The 17,628-nt window shown below is 63.3% G+C and overlaps 2 protein-coding genes across 2 annotated transcripts; one reads left to right on the forward strand and one right to left on the reverse strand.

Annotated features, from left to right (window-relative positions):
* The first annotated feature begins 4,235 nt into the window (after nt 1-4,235).
* APH1A (aph-1 homolog A, gamma-secretase subunit) lies at nt 4,236-8,835 on the forward strand. Its single transcript, XM_054396987.1, has 7 exons — nt 4,236-4,348; nt 5,054-5,224; nt 6,006-6,079; nt 6,322-6,444; nt 6,548-6,675; nt 8,395-8,518; nt 8,762-8,835. The coding sequence occupies exons 1-7, from the start codon at nt 4,236-4,238 to the stop codon at nt 8,824-8,826; spliced, it is 798 nt and encodes a 265-aa protein (XP_054252962.1). The 3' UTR covers nt 8,827-8,835.
* A 965-nt stretch (nt 8,836-9,800) lies between these two features.
* Nucleotides 9,801-15,067, reverse strand: CA14 (carbonic anhydrase 14). The gene is made up of 10 exons (XM_054396943.1): nt 15,016-15,067; nt 14,825-14,845; nt 13,754-13,933; nt 13,490-13,632; nt 11,100-11,195; nt 10,647-10,713; nt 10,380-10,537; nt 10,159-10,285; nt 9,997-10,017; nt 9,801-9,889 (listed from the first exon to the last, which is right to left on the reverse strand). The coding sequence occupies exons 1-10, from the start codon at nt 15,065-15,067 to the stop codon at nt 9,801-9,803; spliced, it is 954 nt and encodes a 317-aa protein (XP_054252918.1).
* Between the last annotated feature and the right edge of the window lie 2,561 nt (nt 15,068-17,628).

The raw sequence follows: 17,628 nt of genomic DNA on the forward strand, positions 1-17,628 counted from the left end.
CTCCCCTCCATCCCCTCCATCCCCTCCATCCCCTCCATCCCCTCTTCCCCTCCATCCCCTCCATCCCCCTCCCCTCCTCCCCCTGTCCCCTCCATCCCCTCCATCCCCTCCATCCCCTCCATCCCCTCCATCCCCTCCATCCCCTCTGTCCCCTCCATCCCCTCCATCCCCTCCTCCCCTCCATCCCCTCGTCCCCTCCATCCCCTCCTCCATCCCCTCCATCCCCTCCATTCCCTCCATCCCCTCCATTCCCTCCCCCCTCCATCCCCTCCTCCCCTCCATCCCCTCCGTCCCCTCCGTCCCCTCCATCCCCTCCATCCCCTCCATCCCCTCCATCCCCTCTGTCCCCTCTGTCCCCTCCATCCCCTCCATCCCCTCCATCCCCTCCATCCCCTCCATCCCCTCTCCCCCTCCCTCCATCCCCTCTCCCCTCCATCCCCTCCATCCCCTCCATCCCCTCTGTCCCCTCCATCCCCTCCATCCCCTCGTCCCCTCCATCCCCTCCATCCCCTCCATCCCCTCCATCCCCTCCATCCCCTCCATCCCCTCCTCCCCTCCATCCCCTCCTCCCCTCCATCCCCTCTGTCCCCTCCATCCCCTCGTCCCCCCCATCCCCTCCATCCCCTCCATCCCCTCCATCCCCTCTGTCCCCCCATCCCCTCCATCCCCTCCATCCCCTCCATCCCCTCCATCCCCTCCGTCCCCTCCATCCCCTCCATCCCCTCCATCCCCTCCATCCCCTCCATCCCCTCCATCCCCTCCATCCCCTCTCCCCTCCATCCCCTCCATCCCCTCCATCCCTCTCCCCTCCATCCCCTCCATCCCTCCATCCCCTCTGTCCCCTCCATCCCCTCCATCCCTTCCATCCCCTCCATCCCCTCCATCCCCTCTGTCCCCCCATCCCCTCCATCCCTCCATCCCCTCCATCCCTCCATCCCCTCCATCCCCTCCATCCCTCTGTCCCCCCCATCCCCTCCATCCCCCCCATCCCCTCCATCCCCTCCATCCCTTCCATCCCCTCCATCCCCTCTGTCCCCCCCATCCCCTCCATCCCCTCCATCCCCTCCATCCCCTCCATCCCCTCCATCCCCTCCATCCCCTCTGTCCCCTCCATCCCCTCCATCCCCTCCATCCCCTCTGTCCCCTCCATCCCCTCCATCCCTTCCATCCCCTCTGTCCCCTCCATCCCCTCCATCCCTTCCATCCCCTCCATCCCCTCCATCCCCTCCATCCCCTCTGTCCCCCCCATCCCCTCCATTCCCTCCATCCCCTCCATCCCTTCCATCCCCTCCATCCCCTCCATTCCCTCTGTCCCCCCCATCCCCTCCATCCCCTCCATCCCCTCCATCCCCTCCATCCCTTCCATCCCCTCCATCCCCTCCATCCCCTCCATCCCCTCCGTCCCCTCCATCCCCTCCATCCCTTCCATCCCGTCCATCCCCTCCATCCCCTCCATCCCCTCCATCCCCTCCATCCCCTCTGTCCCCTCCATCCCTCTCCTTGTTGCAGACCACTGGAATTCTGGCAGCTGGGTTCAAGTGTTTGCAGCCCATGGGGACCCCCAGACCTCCGCCAGCCTGTTCTGTGCCGTGGGTGCCACTGCTGACCCTGTCCTCATCTCCTGGCCGGGGGGATCTGTGAGGGTGCTGAGGTTGAGGGGCAGCATGGGGCCAGTCCTCAGCCCCATGGGCACCTCTGAGGGGGGCAGGGGGGTCTGTGAGGTGAGATTCAATGCCTCGGGGACCCCCATCCGCAGAAGTGTGGAGCTACACAGGCTCACAGGTGGGTATGGACCAGCTGGGCTGGGCCAGCCCTGGGGAAAGTGGGGTGCTGGGCATGACTTGGCCCCAGGGCAGAGGGATGCTGGGGGGACAGAAGGACGAGCCAGCCCCTCTCTCCCCCAGACAGCTGCATGACTCCTGGCACCTGGGTCTTGGCCGGGGTTGGGGTACTGCTGCTGCTCAGCCTCTGCCTCAGTGCCCGCAGCCTGCATTGCCCCACAGCCAGGGGTAAGGAGTGGGCAGGGGTTTGGGGTGGCACCCCACTATGTCCCCTGCTGTCCCCCAATGTCCTCTCCATCTCCCTCAGACTTCTCCATCCCCATTTCCTCTTCATCTCCATTTCCCCTCCATCCCTGATCCCTCTCCATTCCCAATCCCCCTCCATCTCAAAGACCCCTCCATCCCTGAATCCCTTTCCATTCCCAATCCCCCTCCATCTCAAAGACCCCTCCATCCCTGAATCCCTTTCCATTCCCAATCCCCCTCCATCTCAAAGACCCTTCCATCCCTGAATCCCTCTCCATTCCCAATCCCCCTCCATCTCAAAGACCCCTCCATCCCTGAATCCCTCTCCATTCCCAATCCCCCTCCATCTCAAAGACCCCTCCATCCCTGAATCCCTCTCCATTCCCAATCCCCCTCCATCTCAAAGACCCCTCCATCCCTGAATCCCTCTCCATTCCCAATCCCCCTCCATCTCAAAGACCCTTCCATCCCTGAATCCCTCTCCATTCCCAATCCCCCTCCATCTCAAAGACCCCTCCATCCCTGAATCCCTCTCCATTCCCAATCCCCCTCCATCTCAAAGACCCCTCCATCCCTCACACCCTCCCATCCCTGGTCTTCCTCCATCTCTTTCCATACTTCTCCAGCCTTAGTCTTCCTCTGTCCCATTCTATCATCCCTCATCCTGCTCCAGCCTCCTTGGACCCCTCCATTCCCAGTCCTCCTCTACCCCAGATCCCTCCCCATCCCCAGTCTCTCTCCATCATTTGCCATGCTGCTCCATCCTCTCCACCTCGCAACACCAACACTGGGGACACATCTCCCCAGCTCTACCCCCTCCAGGCCACCAGCTCAACACCCTGGTGCCACCCAGGCTGCAGGAGGATGAGGTGAGGCCACGCTGGCACCCGGGAGGCAGTGTCCCTCTGCTTGAGGGCAGTGGCACTGCAGGGAGATTTGGGGTGCAGGGGTGTCTCTGATGGCATTGTCACCCACAGGGACAGCTGACTTATGCCCACTTGGTCTTCACCACCCCAGCACGACTCAGGCCATCACCTGCAGCTGGCACACGGTGACAACCCCATGCCCAGAGCATGTGCCCTCCCTCTGCCCAGCCCCCAGTGTCACCAGGTGAACCTCACAAAAGAGGATGGAATAAAGAACTTTGGCCTTTGGAGGTGGTCTGGGCTGATAAGAGTGGGGTGCCCAGTGTGTCCCCCAGCCCAGAGAACAGCCCCACATCCCTGGGGTGTCTGGATGTGGCACACCCTGCACCCACCTTCTTGGCTTAAGGCATTTTGGGATGCAAAGGGGCTCCCTTGAAGGGCTTTTGGGGGTGCAGAGGGACTCCTGGAGGGAGTTTTGGGGTGCAAACTGGCTCCTGGTCACATTTGGGGGGGGGGGGAAAGGGGCTCCTGGATGGGGTTTGGGGTACAAGAGGGTTCCTTGAAGGGTTTTTGGAAGTGCAAATCTATTTCCTGGAGGGTTTCTCGGGTGCAAAGTGGCTTCTGGAAGGCTTCTGAGGTGAAAAGGTGATCCTTGGATTGCAAAGAGACTCCTGGAGGGATGTATTTGGCTGTCAAATGGATCCTGAAGGCATTTTTGAGGTGCAAAAGGGCTCCTGGAGGGGCTTTGGGGTACAACTGTTTCCCCGGTTGTTTTTTTGGGCTGCAGAGTGGATCCTGAAGCCATTTTCGGGTGATGCAAAGGGACCCTTTGGAAGGATTTTTGGGTGCAGAAGGGCTCTTTTGAGGGGTTTGGGGGTGCAAAAGGACATCCCGGGGGAGGAGGTTGGAGTCCAGAGTTATCCCCTGAAGATGTTTTGGGCTGCAGAGCGACTCCTGGAGGCATTTTGGGGGTACACAGAGGCTCTCTGGAGGCATTTTTGAGGTGTAAAGTGTCTCCTGGACGCATGCTGCGAGGACACAGAGGCTCTCTGGAGGCATTTTTGAGGTGTAAAGTGTCTCCTGGACGCATGTTGCGGGCACACAGAGGCTCTCTGGAGGCATTTTTGAGGTGTAAAGTGTCTCCTGGACGCATGCTGCGAGGACACAGAGTCTCCCCGCGCCTCCCGTCGGTCTCGTCCTTCCCCCCGGCAGCCTTCCGCAGCGCGCTGTGACCTCCCGGCCGCCAGAGGGCGCTGCGCAGAGGGCGCTGCGCACAGCCCGCGGACTCCAGCTCCCGGCCCGCTCCTGCCGGCCCCGCCTCTTCCGGCCCCGCCCCACCGCCATGGGCGCCGCCGTCTTCTTCGGCCTGGCCGGGATCGCCTTCGGGCCGGCTTTGGCTCTCGTCTTGCTTACGGTGGCGGCGGAACCGCTGCGAGTCATCGTGCTGGTGGCGGGGTGAGCGCGGGGGGCGGCGGGAAGGGGCCGTGGAGCGAGGCTGAGGCGCTTTGTGCCGCCGGAGTGGCCTTTGCGGGGGGACCGAGGTGGCCGTCCTGGGGGTCTCAGTGTCCGGCAGGGAGGAACTTAGTGTTAGGGTAGCTGGGGAGGCAGGGAGCAGTTCTGGGGGTTCTTAGTGTCAGGGATCAGTGAGAGGGAGCGAGTGGGGCAGCTCTGGGACGCTTGCCCAGGGAGGTGGTGGAGTCACCGTCCCGGGAGTTGTACGAAGGAGGTGCGGACAGAGCGCTTTGGGATGGCATTTAGTGGGCACGGCGGTGTTGGGTTGATGGTTGGGCTGGATGATCGCAGAGGTCTTTTCCAGCCTTAACCATTCAATGCTTTGGGGTGCTCAGGGTGCAGTGTAGGAGCGGGGGGTAGTTGGGTCCTCCTAGAGAGGAGTAGCTCTCAGCTGGCTGTGTCCCCTTCGCAGGGCAGCAGCTTCGAGCAGTTCCTTGCAGCCCTGGAGGAAGGAGGATGTGGGGCTCCCTGATCTGTTTGGTTTTCAATCCCCTACGCTTCCTTCAATGCCCTCTTCGTGTGACAGTGACCAGGCAGCCTATGAGTGTGTGACCTGGAGCCCAGGAGAACCACAGGAGCAGTTCAGCACCTGTTTGCTGCAGGATTCTGAGCTCTGTGGTGTGACCTTGGTGTTCCTCTCTTCTCCAGGGCATTCTTCTGGCTGGTGTCACTGCTCCTGGCCTCTCTCATCTGGTTCATTTCAGTCCATCTCAGTGACAGGGAGGATGCCAGGCTGCAGTATGGTCTCCTCATCTTCGGGGCTGCTGTCTCCGTCCTGCTGCAGGAGGCTTTCAGATTTGCCTACTTCAAGCTGCTGAAGTAAGAACCTGTCCCAGGGGAGCTCCATGAGGCCAAGTGACCTGTTCTGGTGTAGAATATAGAATCATGGAATGGTTTCAGTTGGAAAAGAGACCTTGCAGATCGTGGAGTCCAACCTTTAAACCCAGCACTGCCAGGTCATGACCAAGCCACGGCCCTCAGCACCACATCTGCACAGCTTTCAAACCTCTCAAGGGATGGGGACTCCACCACTGCCCTGGGCAGCCTGAGCCCGGCCTTGGCAACCAACAGGGGGGCAGAAATTTTTCCTCATGTCCAGCTTAAACCTCCCCTGGGGCAGCTTGAGGGCCATTTCTTCTTGCCTTGTTCCCTGGGAGAAGAGCCCAACCCCCACCTGGCTCCAGCCTCCTCTCAGGGAGTTCTAGAGAGCCAGAAAGTCACCCTTCAGCCTCCTCTTCTCCAGGCTGAACCACCCCAGGTCCCTCAGTCCCTTCTTGTTCTCCAGACTCTTCCCCCATCTTCATTGCCCTTCTCTGGATCTGCTCCAGCCCCTCAATGTCCTTCTTGCTGTGAGGGGCCCAAAACTGATCCCAGAATTTGAGCTGTGGCCTCCCCAGCGCCCAGGGGGACAGATCCCTGCCCTGTTCCTGCTGGCCACGCCGTTCCGGGAGCCGTGGTCCCTCCAGGGAACCCCAGAAAGTATTTTTCTTTCTTAGATCCTGGGAGGGATCCGTTCCTCCTCCCCACCCTGGGCTCATTTCTAAGCCTCCCTTTGAACCCTCTGAACCCTCCCCTGAGCTTTCCTCTCCCTCCTGAGCAGGAAGGCAGACGAGGGGCTGGCCCTGATCAGCGAGGACGGACGCTCCCCCATCTCCCTCCGGCAGATGGCTTATGGTGAGCATCAGCCTGGGCTGCCAGCAGGGGCCCCGTGCTCCTGCAGGGCTGCCTGGCAGTGGGATGCTTGGGAATCAGAGCCCAGGGGTGCTGTCGAGAAGCCCACCAGGCTAATACAGCGTTCCCAGCTTTTCCCCCACCCCCCCTCCCCCTCCCACCTTTCTCTGGGCTGATTTGGGGGCTCCTGGTGGAAGCAGTGGGGGCTGTGGTCACCCAGGGCTGGCTCCCTTCTCTCTCCCCAGTCTCAGGCCTGTCCTTTGGCATCATCAGTGGAGTGTTCTCCGTCATTAACATCCTGGCGGACTCCATCGGGCCAGGGATCGTCGGGATCCATGGGGATTCTCCCTATTACTTCATCACCTCTGGTGAGGAGGGTGGGCTCCTGTCCGGAGAGCCGGAGCCTGCTGAGGAGGAGGAAGGTGGTGCTGGAGCCTGAAGGGGGTTTGTGTGGCTCTCTCTCCCCCACAGCATTCCTCACCATGGCCCTTGTCCTGCTCCACACTTTCTGGGGAGTGATTTTCTTCGATGCCTGCGAGAGGCGACGCTACTGGGGCCTGGGGCTGGTGGTGGCCACTCACCTCCTGACCTCGGGGCTGGTGAGTTTGCTCAAAGGACTCATGGAATGCTTTGGGTTGGAAAAGACCTTGGAGATCATGGAGCCCAAGCCCTGCCCCGGCACTGCCAGGGCACCACCAAACCGTGGCCTTCAGCGTGACATCTCCAGGGCTTGGAAATCCCTCCAGGGTTTGGAACCCCCTCCAGGGCTTGGAACCCCCTCCAGGGCTTGGAACCCCCTCCAGGGTTTGGAACCCTCCTCCAGGGCTTGGAACCCTCCTCCAGGGCTTGGAACCCTCCCCCAGGGCTTGGAACCCCTTCCAGGGTTTGGAACCCTCCTCCAGGGCTTGGAACCCTCCTCCAGGGCTTGGAACCCTCCCCCAGGGCTTGGAACCCCCTCCAGGGTTTGGAACCCTCCTCCAGGGCTTGGAACCCTCCTCCAGGGCTTGGAACCCTCCTCCAGGGCTTGGAACCCCTCTCCAGGGCTTGGAACCCCTTCCAGGGTTTGGAACCCCTTCCAGGGCTTGGAACCCCTTCCAGGGCTTGGAACCCCCTCCAGGGCTTGGAACCCCCTCCAGGGCTTGGAACCCCCTCCAGGGTTTGGAACCCCCTCCAGGACTTGGAAACCCTTCCAGGGCTTGGAAACCCTTCCAGGGCTTGGAACCCCTTCCAGGGCTTGGAACCCCCTCCAGGGCTTGGAACCCCCCTCCAGGGCTTGGAACCCCCTCCAGGGCTTGGAACCCCGTCCAGGGCTTGGAACCCCGTCCAGGGCTTGGAACCCCCTCCAGGGCTTGGAAACACCTCCAAGGCTTGGAACCCCTTCCAGAGCTTGGAACCCCCTCCAGGGCTTAGAACCCCCTCCAAGGCTTGGAACCCCTTCCAGGGCTTGGAACCCCTCTCCAGGGCTTGGAACCCCCTCCAGGGCTTGGAACCCCCCTCCAGGGCTTGGACCCCCCTCCAAGGCTTGGAACCCCCCTCCAAGGCTTGGAACCCCCCTCCAGGGCTTGGAACCCCCTCCTTGGGGACTCCACCACTGCCCTGGGCAGCCTGGACTGCCCTCAAGGGGCAGGATTTGTTCCTCATGGCCAACCTGAAGCTGCCCTGGGGCAACCTGGGGCCATTTCCTCTTGGCCTGACCCTTGTTCATTGGCAGAAGAGCTCAACCCTCAGCTTGCTCCAGCCTCCTCTCGGGGAGCTGTAGGGAGCCAGAAAGTCACCCTTCAGCCTCCTCTTCTCAGAGGTCTCCCCTCAGCTTCCTCTTCAGCCTCAACACCCCCAGCTCCCTCAGCTGCTCCTCACCAGTCCTGTTCTCCAGACCCTTCCCCAGCTTTGTTGCCCTGCTCTGGACCTGCTCCAGCCACTCAATGTCCTCCTTGGAGAGAGGGGCCCAAAACAGACCCCAGGGTCCCAGCTGTGGCCTCCCCAGTCCCCAGAGCTGTCCCCAGAGACTGCTCTGGTGCAGTGGGAAGGACAGAAGGACACCTGCTGCCACTTGAGGGTCCCTAAATCCCTTCCCCTACGCCACGGGGCAGGTGCCAGCCCTCTTAGGCAGCCTGTCAGGGTGTGCTTGGGGGTTAATGAAGAGCTGGGGGTGGGACAGGGCATTGTCCACATCGTTCCTGGTGGGGAAGGGGCTGGGCAGGAGCTGCAGCCAGGCTTAGCAGAGCTCTGCCCAGCTCAGAGGCCTCCCTTTTCCCCACTGCTGTGTTTTTGGGTGGGGGACAGCTGTTTCTAACCCAGCCCTCCCTGTTCCCTCCCAGACGTTCCTGAACCCCTGGTACGAAGCCAGCTTGGTCCCCATCTTCATCATCACCCTCTGCATGGGCCTCTGGGCCTTCATCACTGCTGGGGGCTCCTTCCGCAACGTCCTCAAGTGCCTCTCCTGTAAGGGGGAGGCCTGGGCAGGGGTCGGGGGGGACTTTTCTGGTGGGGCTTTGACCCCTTTTGAGGTGTTGGAGGGGTGTTGGACATGGGGGGCAGGGGGGCTGCTGGGATGGGGGCAGAGGGGTCCTGCCTGCAGTCACTGCTCTGGTATCGAGGGTTGGGGGAGGGCAGGGGGGGGGGGGGAAGGGTGGCACTCCAACAGGCTCCCACCCCCAAAACATCCGTGCTCCCCCCTGCCCCCAGGTAAGCAGGAGGACAGCAGCAGAGTGATGATGTACTCAGCACTCCAGGTGCCTTTGGAGGACTGAGCAGCTGCCCTGGCCCTGCCCGTGCCACCCCCGCCGTGCCCCAAGTGCCCTCCTCTGGGCAGCTGCCAAGGTCGTGCCGCTGCCTGCGCCTCCGCTGCCGCCCGGCTGAGCCCCTCTCTGGGGACACTTGAGGTGCTGGCTCCCACTCCAGAGGGGATTTTTGGGGTCCAACCACAGCCCACGGACCCCCACCCCCGACCTTTGTCGGACTTCACTCCTGCTGGGAGGAGGGCAGGAGGGCAGGAGGGCAGGAGCAGGGCTGGGCAGCAGTGGAGCAGCCGAGCTTGGGGCAGGACCTCTGCCCTCTCCTCACTTTTTGCCCTTCCCCGGGGGTGTCTCTGCCCTCTCTGTGGCCCCACCCCGGTGCTGGGTGTTGTCTGGAGGGGGTCACTGTCCTGTTGTGTGACTTTGGGAGTTGGGGTGGGGGGGGTGGGGGGGTAAATTATTTTTCTGATTGAGAGTAAAACCCTTTTAAACAGAGCAACGGGCACCGTGGCACCGGGGTGGCTGCTGTGATGGGGACAGAGTGTGAGGGGAGCTGGGTTTCCCCCCCAACTCCAGCTGGCTTCCAGGCCCTCTCCCAGTTTGGGGAGGGGGCACTCTTGTGCCCTGGTTGGGGAGCTGCCAGGACCCAGCCCCGAAGCCCTGCGGTTCCCTCTCCAGCCACAAGCCACCAGCGCAGTGGGGTGGGGATGAGGCTTTATTGCCAGTGGGGCCGAGGCAGGAGCTGCTGCCAGCACGGGGCAGAGCCCCAGAAGGCTCCTCGGGGGGCAGGCAAAAGGCTGGGGAGGGGGTGGGCAGCAGGGGGACAGAGGTCAGCAGGGGCACGGCGGGCGGACAACGTCCTGCTCCTGCGTGCTCCTCCCTCTGCGGCGTCGGGGGGCGGGGGGGAGAAGGGCTGGGCTGAGGGTGGGGAGGGGTCTGCACCTCCTGCTTGTAGTGGGGCTGGGGTCCCTCTCCCAGGTGGGGGTCCCTCACCGCATCCTCTTGGCCGCGAGGCGGACGGCAAGGGCCAGGAGGAGGCAGGAGGCCGCAGCGCCGAAGGCGATGGCAACAATTTTACCTGTGGGGCACCAGAGAGGGCACAGAGAGGGCTCAGGGGGTTCACCCCTCCCACCACACAGGTGAGGGTGAGACCCCCCCCCCCCTCCAATCCCAGCTAGGCCATACCTGTTGAATACCCCTCGGGCTCTGCAAGAGAAGAGAGGAGGCTCAGCACCTTCACTCTGCGCACACCCGGGGCTCCAGGAGCCCTGTGGGGGACCCTGGCAGGGGCAGTACCAATACCCCCCCCCACCCCCCACCCCCCCTCTTGCCAAAGGCAGCTCTTACCCCTGGGGAAGGAGGCCAGCACCTGGCGCTGGTGGAGCTCCTGGGGAACCCGAAAGTTATCCACCAGGTGCTGGGGCTCAGGCTCTGCCTCTGCCGTGGCGTACAGGGCTCCCTGGAGCTGCTCCAGCTGAAAGGGGAAGGGGGGAGGGGGGGGTGGTGAGGCTGCCCCCCAGCCAAAACCGGGGCGGGGGGGGGGCGTTTCACCCCAAAGCAAGGCTTACCTGGGCCAGGCTGATGCGGACAGGCTGCTGGAAGACAGTCCAGAGGACGCTCTGGGAGCAGGGGGGCGTGGTGAGGGACCCGTTGTAGCGATAGTAGAGGTCGAGGCGTTGGGGCAGCAGGTCCTGGATGCTGAAGGAGGGGATGGATGTGGTCTGCCCTGGGGAGGGGGAGAGGTTGGGTGGTACAGGAGGAGCGCTGGGGGGTGCCCCAACCCTGCTGTGCTCTGCTTTCCAACCCCCCCCACCCCCAGGCATCCCCCTGCTCACCGGCATAGCTGATGCTCCCCAGGTGGCTCAGGATGTTGTCATAGGCAGGGTGGGGGTCAGAGCCCAGCTAGGGGAAGAGAAAAATCGTTGAGTGGAAAGGCTTTGAGTGGAAGAGACCAAGTCCTGCCCCAGCACTGCCCCAGGGCACCACCACCTTCAGCACCACAGCTGCAGGGCTTGGAAACCCCTCCAGGGATGGGGACTCCACCACTGCCCCTGGGCAGCCTGGGCCAGGCCTGGACCACCCTGAAGGGGCAGAAATTGTTCCTCGTGGCCAAGCTGAACCTCCCGTGGGGCACCACGGAGGCCATTTCCTCTCATCCTATCCCCACCTGCCTCCAGCCTCCTTTCAGGGAGTCCTGCTGGGCACGCTGGGGCTGATCAGAGCCAGGAAAAGGGGTGTCAGGGCTGGGGTTGGGGGGGGGGAGGGGGTGTATTAAGGGGTGCCCATACCTCCAGGAGGACCCCGAGCACTGCCAGCCCCCCAGCATGGTGCTGTGCCTCGCTGGCGTTGGAGTAGTGCTCTGTGTCGTAGTGCACCACATGCATCTGCAGGGACAGAAGCTCTGTGCGGGTGGGGGACAGAGCAGCGACCCCCCCCTCAACCTGACCCACCTCTGCTAGTGGCCCCCACGTGTCCCTTTCCCATGCCTGTTGCCCAAACCCAGTCCTGCATCAATCCCTGTAGCTTCTGCAGTGTCTGGACCTGCTCCCTGCCCCCCATTCCCCTGGCTCCTGCATGCAGACTCCTTCCTGCAGCTGTCCTTGCACTGCTTTGGAGCCACCAGAGCCATTTCCCACCCTATTCACATGTCACTTCCCACCCCCAGACTCATTTCCCACCCCATCCTGTGTCATTCCCTACCCTCAGCCCCATTCCTGAGCCACTCCCTACCCTCAGCCCCATTCCTGAGCCGTTCCCTACCCTCAGCCCTATTCCTGAGCCATTCCCTACCCTCAGCCCCATTCCTGTGCCATTCCCTACCCTCAGCCCCATTCCTGAGCCATTCCCTACCCTCAGCCCCATTCCTGAGCCATTCCCTACCCTCAGCCCCATTCTCGAGCCATTCCCTACCCTCAGCCCCATTCCTGTGCCATTCCCTATCCTCAGCCCCATTCCTGAACCATTCCCTATCCTCAGCCCCATTCCTGTGCCATTCCCTACCCTCAGCCCCATTCCCAAGCCATTCGCTATCCTCAGCTCCATTCCTGAACCATTCCCTACCCTCAGCCCCATTCCTGAGCCATTCCCTGCCCTCAGCCCCATTCCCGAGCCATTCCCTACCCTCAGCCCCATTCCTGTGCCATTCCCTACCCTCAGCCCCATTCCCGAGCCATTCCCTATCCTCAGCCCCATTCCTGTGCCATTCGCTATCCTCAGCCCCATTCCCGAGCCATTCCCTACCCTCAGCCCCATTCCTGAGCCATTCCCTACCCTCAGCCCCATTCCTGTGCCATTCGCTATCCTCAGCCCCATTCCCGAGCCATTCCCTACCCTCAGCCCCCTTCCTGTGCCATTCCCTACCCTCAGCCCCATTCCTGTGCCATTCCCTATCCTCAGCCCCATTCCTGTGCCATTCCCTACCCTCAGCCCCATTCCTGAGCCATTCCCTATCCTCAGCCCCATTCCCGAGCCATTCCCTACCCTCAGCCCCATTCCCGAGCCATTCCCTATCCTCAGCCCCATTCCTGTGCCATTCCCTATCCTCAGCCCCATTCCTGTGCCATTCCCTACCCTCAGCCCCATTCCCGAGCCATTCCCTACCCTCAGCCCCATTCCCGAGCCATTCCCTATCCTCAGCCCCATTCCCGAGCCATTCCCTACCCTCAGCCCCATTCCTGTGCCATTCCCTATCCTCAGCCCCATTCCTGAGCCATTCCCTACCCTCAGCCCCATTCCTGTGCCATTCCCTATCCTCAGCCCCATTCCTGTGCCATTCGCTATCCTCAGCCCCATTCCTGTGCCATTCCCTACCCTCAGCCCCATTCCTGTGCCATTCCCTATCCTCAGCCCCATTCCCGAACCATTCCCTACCCTCAGCCCCATTCCCGAGCCATTCCCTACCCTCAGCCCCATTCCTGTGCCATTCCCTACCCTCAGCCCCATTCCTGAGCCATTCCCTACCCTCAGCCCCCTTCCTGAGCCATTCCCTACCCTCAGCCCCATTCCCGAGCCATTCCCTACCCTCAGCCCCATTCCTGTGCCGTTCCCTACCCTCAGCCCCATTCCCGAGCCATTCCCTACCCTCAGCCCCATTCCCGAGCCATTCCCTACCCTCAGCCCCATTCCTGTGCCATTCCCTACCCTCAGCCCCATTCCCGAGCCATTCCCTACCCTCAGCCCCATTCCTGTGCCGTTCCCTACCCTCAGCCCCATTCCCGAGCCATTCCCTACCCTCAGCCCCATTCCCGAGCCATTCCCTACCCTCAGCCCCATTCCTGTGCCATTCCCTACCCTCAGCCCCATTCCTGTGCCATTCCCTACCCTCAGCCCCATTCTTGTGCCATTCCCTATCCTCAGCCCCATTCCTGTGCCATTCCCTACCCTCAGCCCCATTCCCGAGCCATTCCCTATCCTCAGCCCCATTCCCGAGCCATTCCCTATCCTCAGCCCCATTCCTGTGCCATTCGCTATCCTCAGTCCCATTCCCGAGCCATTCCCTACCCTCAGCCCCCTTCCTGAGCCATTCCCTGCCTCCACATCCATTTCTGGACCCATTTGCCAACCCGGACCCATTTCCTTACCGTTCTCCACTCCTAATCCTCGTTCCCCTTTGGGACCCCCACCCCCCCCACCCCCCCCCACCCCTTTGAGACCCCCTGCCCCGGGAGTCTGCCCGTACCTCAGCAGGGGCACGGTGGCCATCGAGGAGGTGCTCAGCCCCCGCCGTGTGCCCAGGCTGGCCCCAGTGGAAGTGGAGCTGGGCAGCGGCGAAGGCGTGGGGCAGTCCCTGAAGGCGCAGGGACGGTGGCAGGGCCAGCACCACTGCGGGGGGGGGGGGGGGGGGGGGGAGAGGAGAGGGGAGGGGGGGAAACACAGCAGGGTGTCACTGGGGCTGTGCCACCCAGGGACCCCCACCTCAGGCACCCTTTGGGGCTCTGCCCACCGGTGTGGCCGTTGTTGGCAAGGCTGAAGCCCCCGGCCTCGGGGTGCTGGTAGCCCACGGGACGGATGGGTGGCAGGGAGGGGTCCGGCTGCGCCCTCTGCGTCTGGATGTCGATGGGCGACTGGGCTTGACCACCACAGGCTGGGTGGTCCTCGGGCCAGTGCTGCTGCCCGTGGGGACCTGGGGTGGGGGAGCAGGAGGCGGGGTGAGACCCCATCCTCGCCGTGGGGGACCCATGGCCCAAAACAGACCCCCAGAGTGGTCCCATTTCCTCCCCAGACTTGCTCCTTTTCTCCCCCAGATTGCCCCTTTCTCCCCCAAATGCCTTTTGCCCCCCCCCCCCCCCATGATGGTGTCATTTGCCCCCAAATGGTCCCATTCCCACCCAAATTGGGTGGATTTGGTTCCCCCCCCCCAAAGGGCCCCGTTTGCCCCCAGAATGAGGCCACTGGTGACCTTCCCAAGGCGCTCATTAATCCTCTAGGGACATTTTTTCCGGCCAAGGGAGCAGGGACAAAGCTGACCCCGCGGAGGGGGGGACCTGTGGGGTCCCCATGGATCCGTCGGGATGGGGCTTAGCTAGGATTTGGCCGGGGTTGGATCCTAATTGGATTTGGCAGAGGGAGCGGGGCCGGAGCCTTACGTAAAGGAGCACAATGGGACCATTGGAGCGTGAAGGGGGACACATGGGGGGGCCTGCACCCATTCAACCCCCACCCATTTAGGGGGACCTAAGTGTCCAGGAGCAGGGTGGGAGCTGTCACCCATCCATCTCCTTCCCATTCTGGGTGACCCAGGTGGCTGGGAGCAGGGTGGGGAGCCCGGGGGGCTGTCACCCATCCATCTTCTTCCCCTTTTTGAGTCACCCAAGAGTCTGGAAGTGGAGTGGGAGGGCTGCACCCACCCAACACCCTCCCATTTGGGGGACCCAGAAATCCAGGACTGGGGCTGGGGTGGTCAAGGGGCTGTCACCCATCCAACCCTGTCCCTCCTAGGGGATGTGCTTGGCTCTGGGGTGGCAAATCTGGGGTGTAGGGATGGGGTCCTTGGGTGGGATGGGGCCCCACTCACCCTTGTATGCCCAGTGGGGACCTGTGAGGGGGGAAGCAGAGGAGTTGGGGGTCAGGGCATCCCTGGGTTTCAGGGTGTCCCTGGGTGGCAGGGTCTGGTTGGGTGCTGGCAGCTGCACCCCAAAGCAGGTCCCACTCCTTAGGGATGGGAGTTGGGTTGCAGGACTATAGGGAGTGGGGGGTGTCACTCACCAGCAGGCAGCGCCGGGGCCAGGCCCCCCAGCAGCAGCAGAGCACGGAGCATGGCGGGGGGGGGACCGGATGCTGGTGACCCGGCTTTAAATACCCACCCGGGACGGGCCCCCCCAGGGGGACGGGGAGAGATGGAGGGGCCATCCCCGGGGCGTGGGGATGTGGGGGGAGTATGGAGGGTGTGACTGGGAGCCCTGGGGTTGAGGGGGGGTGCCTGTGGAGTTTTGGGGGGATCTATGGGGCCGCGGGGGTTGGAGGGCTTGGGGGGCAGCTATAGGTGCTGGGGGCTTTGGAGGACTGCAGTGCTTGGGGGGAGGAACGTAGGGCTGCGGTTGTTGGGGGGTGTGGGGTGGAAATGAAGGTGTGGGGGGAGCTGTATGGCTTGGGAGATCGGGGGGCTTGTCTGTGGGGCTGTGGAATTTGAGGGGGGAGCTGTAAGCGCTGGTGGCCTTGGGAGGCTGCGAGGGGCTGTGGTTGTTGGCAGGTTGAGGCTGGGGGGAATCTGCGGGAAGGAAATCAGGGGGCTGGGAATGGAGGGGGGAAGGGGGACTGGGAAGGGGGTGCTTGGCTGGAGAGTTTGGGGGGGGGGAGGGGGGCGGCCTGTGGGGCTGGGGCTATGGGCGGGGGAGCCCGGGCCGGGTGCTGAACCTGCAGGGTCTCGCCGCGCCTCGCCCCTTCCCAAGCCACGCCTCTCCTCTCCCCAAGCCACGCCTCTCCCCTCCCCAAGCCACGCCTCTCTAAACTCCGCCCATTTAAGATCCCCTCCCTACTGCCAAGCTCCGCCCATCGCGCTGACGTCAGCCGGGAGCGCTGCGGGGCCCGCCCCTCCCTCCCCACGTGGAAGCTCACGCGTCAGCCCGTCTCCATTATGTAACGGTGACGGGGAGGGGCAGCTCTCTGATTGGTTCTCCGGATGGTGACGTAGAGCAGGAGGCTGTAGCCCATTGGCGGCCACTGGCGAGGGGCGGCATGCAGGAGGCGTGGCCCGCGGCCCCGCCGCGATCGCGAGCCTCGTGACCCGCCGAGAGTCACCGCCCAGCAGGGAGCGCTGTTCCGCTCCGCCTCAACACTGTCGCCACATGGGGGGAGTGTCCTCAGACCCACCCTCCCGGCCAATGAGAGCGGGGCTGCGCCAATGGGAGCGAGGGAGGCGTGGCGAGGCGCGGAGCCTCCGCCTGCTGCCGGGAAGTCTCGACCAATAGGCGCCCGAGGGGGCGGAGCCCAGCGGCAGGCACGTGCGGCCGCGCACGTGTCCGCGTGGGGCTGCCGCAGCTGGGGCGGAACCGGCGCCGGGACGGGAACGGGGACAGCGGGACGGGGACGACGGCACCGGGACAGTGACACCGGGAAAGAGACACCGATATCGAAACCGTGCTCGAGGTACCGGGAGAGGGACCTCAACACCGGCACCGAGACGCGAACAGCAGTCCCGGCACCAGGACAGGGACACCGGCACCAGGACAGGGACACCGGCACCAGGACAGAGACACCGGCACCGGTGCGGCCGCAGCCGGGAGCAGGTGGGACCCAAGTGGTTGGTGCCGTGTTGTGGGAGTCCCGGTCCTGGGTGGGGTGTCCCAGTTCCAGCTGGGGGGGCTCCTGGTCGTAGTTACGGGGCCGCAATGCTGGGAATGGAACATCCCCATCTTGGGTGTTCAGCTTGGGGGGCCCAGCGCGGGGGGCAAGGGCACTGGTGCTGCTAGTGAGGAGTCCTGGGGTGGGCTTCCCTGTGCCAGGGTGGGTGTGTCCCAGCACCGAGCTGGGGGGATCCCAATGCTGGATGGATTCCTGCACCCTCACCCCTTGCTGAGGGGTGCCACAAAGCATGAGGGCAGCATGGACACACACAAAAGGGAATGCAGCAATTTCCTTATTTTCTATTTTTGTCCAATTTCCCCACATTTTCCCTCTTTTGTTTCCCCCCTCCCCTCCCAGGCAGCTTCATCCAGGCAGCACCCCAGGAGCTGAACCCAGGGAGAAGTCCCTCTGCAGAAGCCCCCCCCCCCCCCCCCCATGGAATCCCCTGCTCGCTCCTGCTCCTGTGGCTCCCCTGCCTCCAGCCTGGGGGGTCCCTCCGACAGCGAGGCTGAGGCGAGTGGACCCCTCCCAGGTCCCCCTAAACCTGAGCGGAGCCACAAGCGGCCAGGGGGGCCGGACCAAGGAGCCCCCGAAATGCCCTCATCACCCTGTGGGGGTAAACGGCCTCGGAAGGGAGAAGGGGGAGATGCTCCTCCCAGCAACGGCGATCACCTCTTTGCCCAAAAAGTGAGTTTCTGGCAGCAAAACCGGGGAGCACCCCCAATTCAGTGTTTGTCTCGCTGAAATGTGTCCCTGCCTCAGTTTCCCTACCTGAAACAGGTTGGATGAGGTAAATAGGGGTGGGGGGCACAAAAGATCCCCTTCCCATCACCATCTTTCTCTTTCTCTTCAGTGCCAGGAGCTGCGGGGCTTCATCCACCCTCTGGCCGAGCTGCTGGAGGGGCTGAAGCGGGGGCGGTATGACAGAGGTGGGTGCCCCCCGTGCCTCCCAAATCTTCCTCTCTTCCCTCACCCCCCAAATTCTGCCACCCATGACCGCAGATGGACTCACAGTTTCGGGGTTCCCCAGGGCTG

Source organism: Indicator indicator, chromosome 40 (assembly GCF_027791375.1).
Source record: "Indicator indicator isolate 239-I01 chromosome 40, UM_Iind_1.1, whole genome shotgun sequence".
NCBI classification, from domain to species: Eukaryota; Metazoa; Chordata; class Aves; order Piciformes; family Indicatoridae; genus Indicator; species Indicator indicator.

Coding starts and splice junctions, on each gene's coding strand:
- CA14 (XM_054396943.1), bottom strand. CDS start 15,067: ATGCTCCGTGCTCTGCTGCTGCTGGGGGGCCTGGCCCCGGCGCTGCCT. Junction 11,196..13,489: donor GCCACCGTGCCCCTGCTGAG/GTACGGGCAGAC, acceptor CTGTCCCTGCAG/ATGCATGTGGTGCACTACGA. Junction 10,286..10,379: donor TCCGCATCAGCCTGGCCCAG/GTAAGCCTTGCT, acceptor TTCCCCTTTCAG/CTGGAGCAGCTCCAGGGAGC.
- APH1A (XM_054396987.1), top strand. CDS start 4,236: ATGGGCGCCGCCGTCTTCTTCGGCCTGGCCGGGATCGCCTTCGGGCCG. Junction 4,349..5,053: donor GTCATCGTGCTGGTGGCGGG/GTGAGCGCGGGG, acceptor TCTCTTCTCCAG/GGCATTCTTCTGGCTGGTGT. Junction 5,225..6,005: donor GCCTACTTCAAGCTGCTGAA/GTAAGAACCTGT, acceptor CCTCCTGAGCAG/GAAGGCAGACGAGGGGCTGG.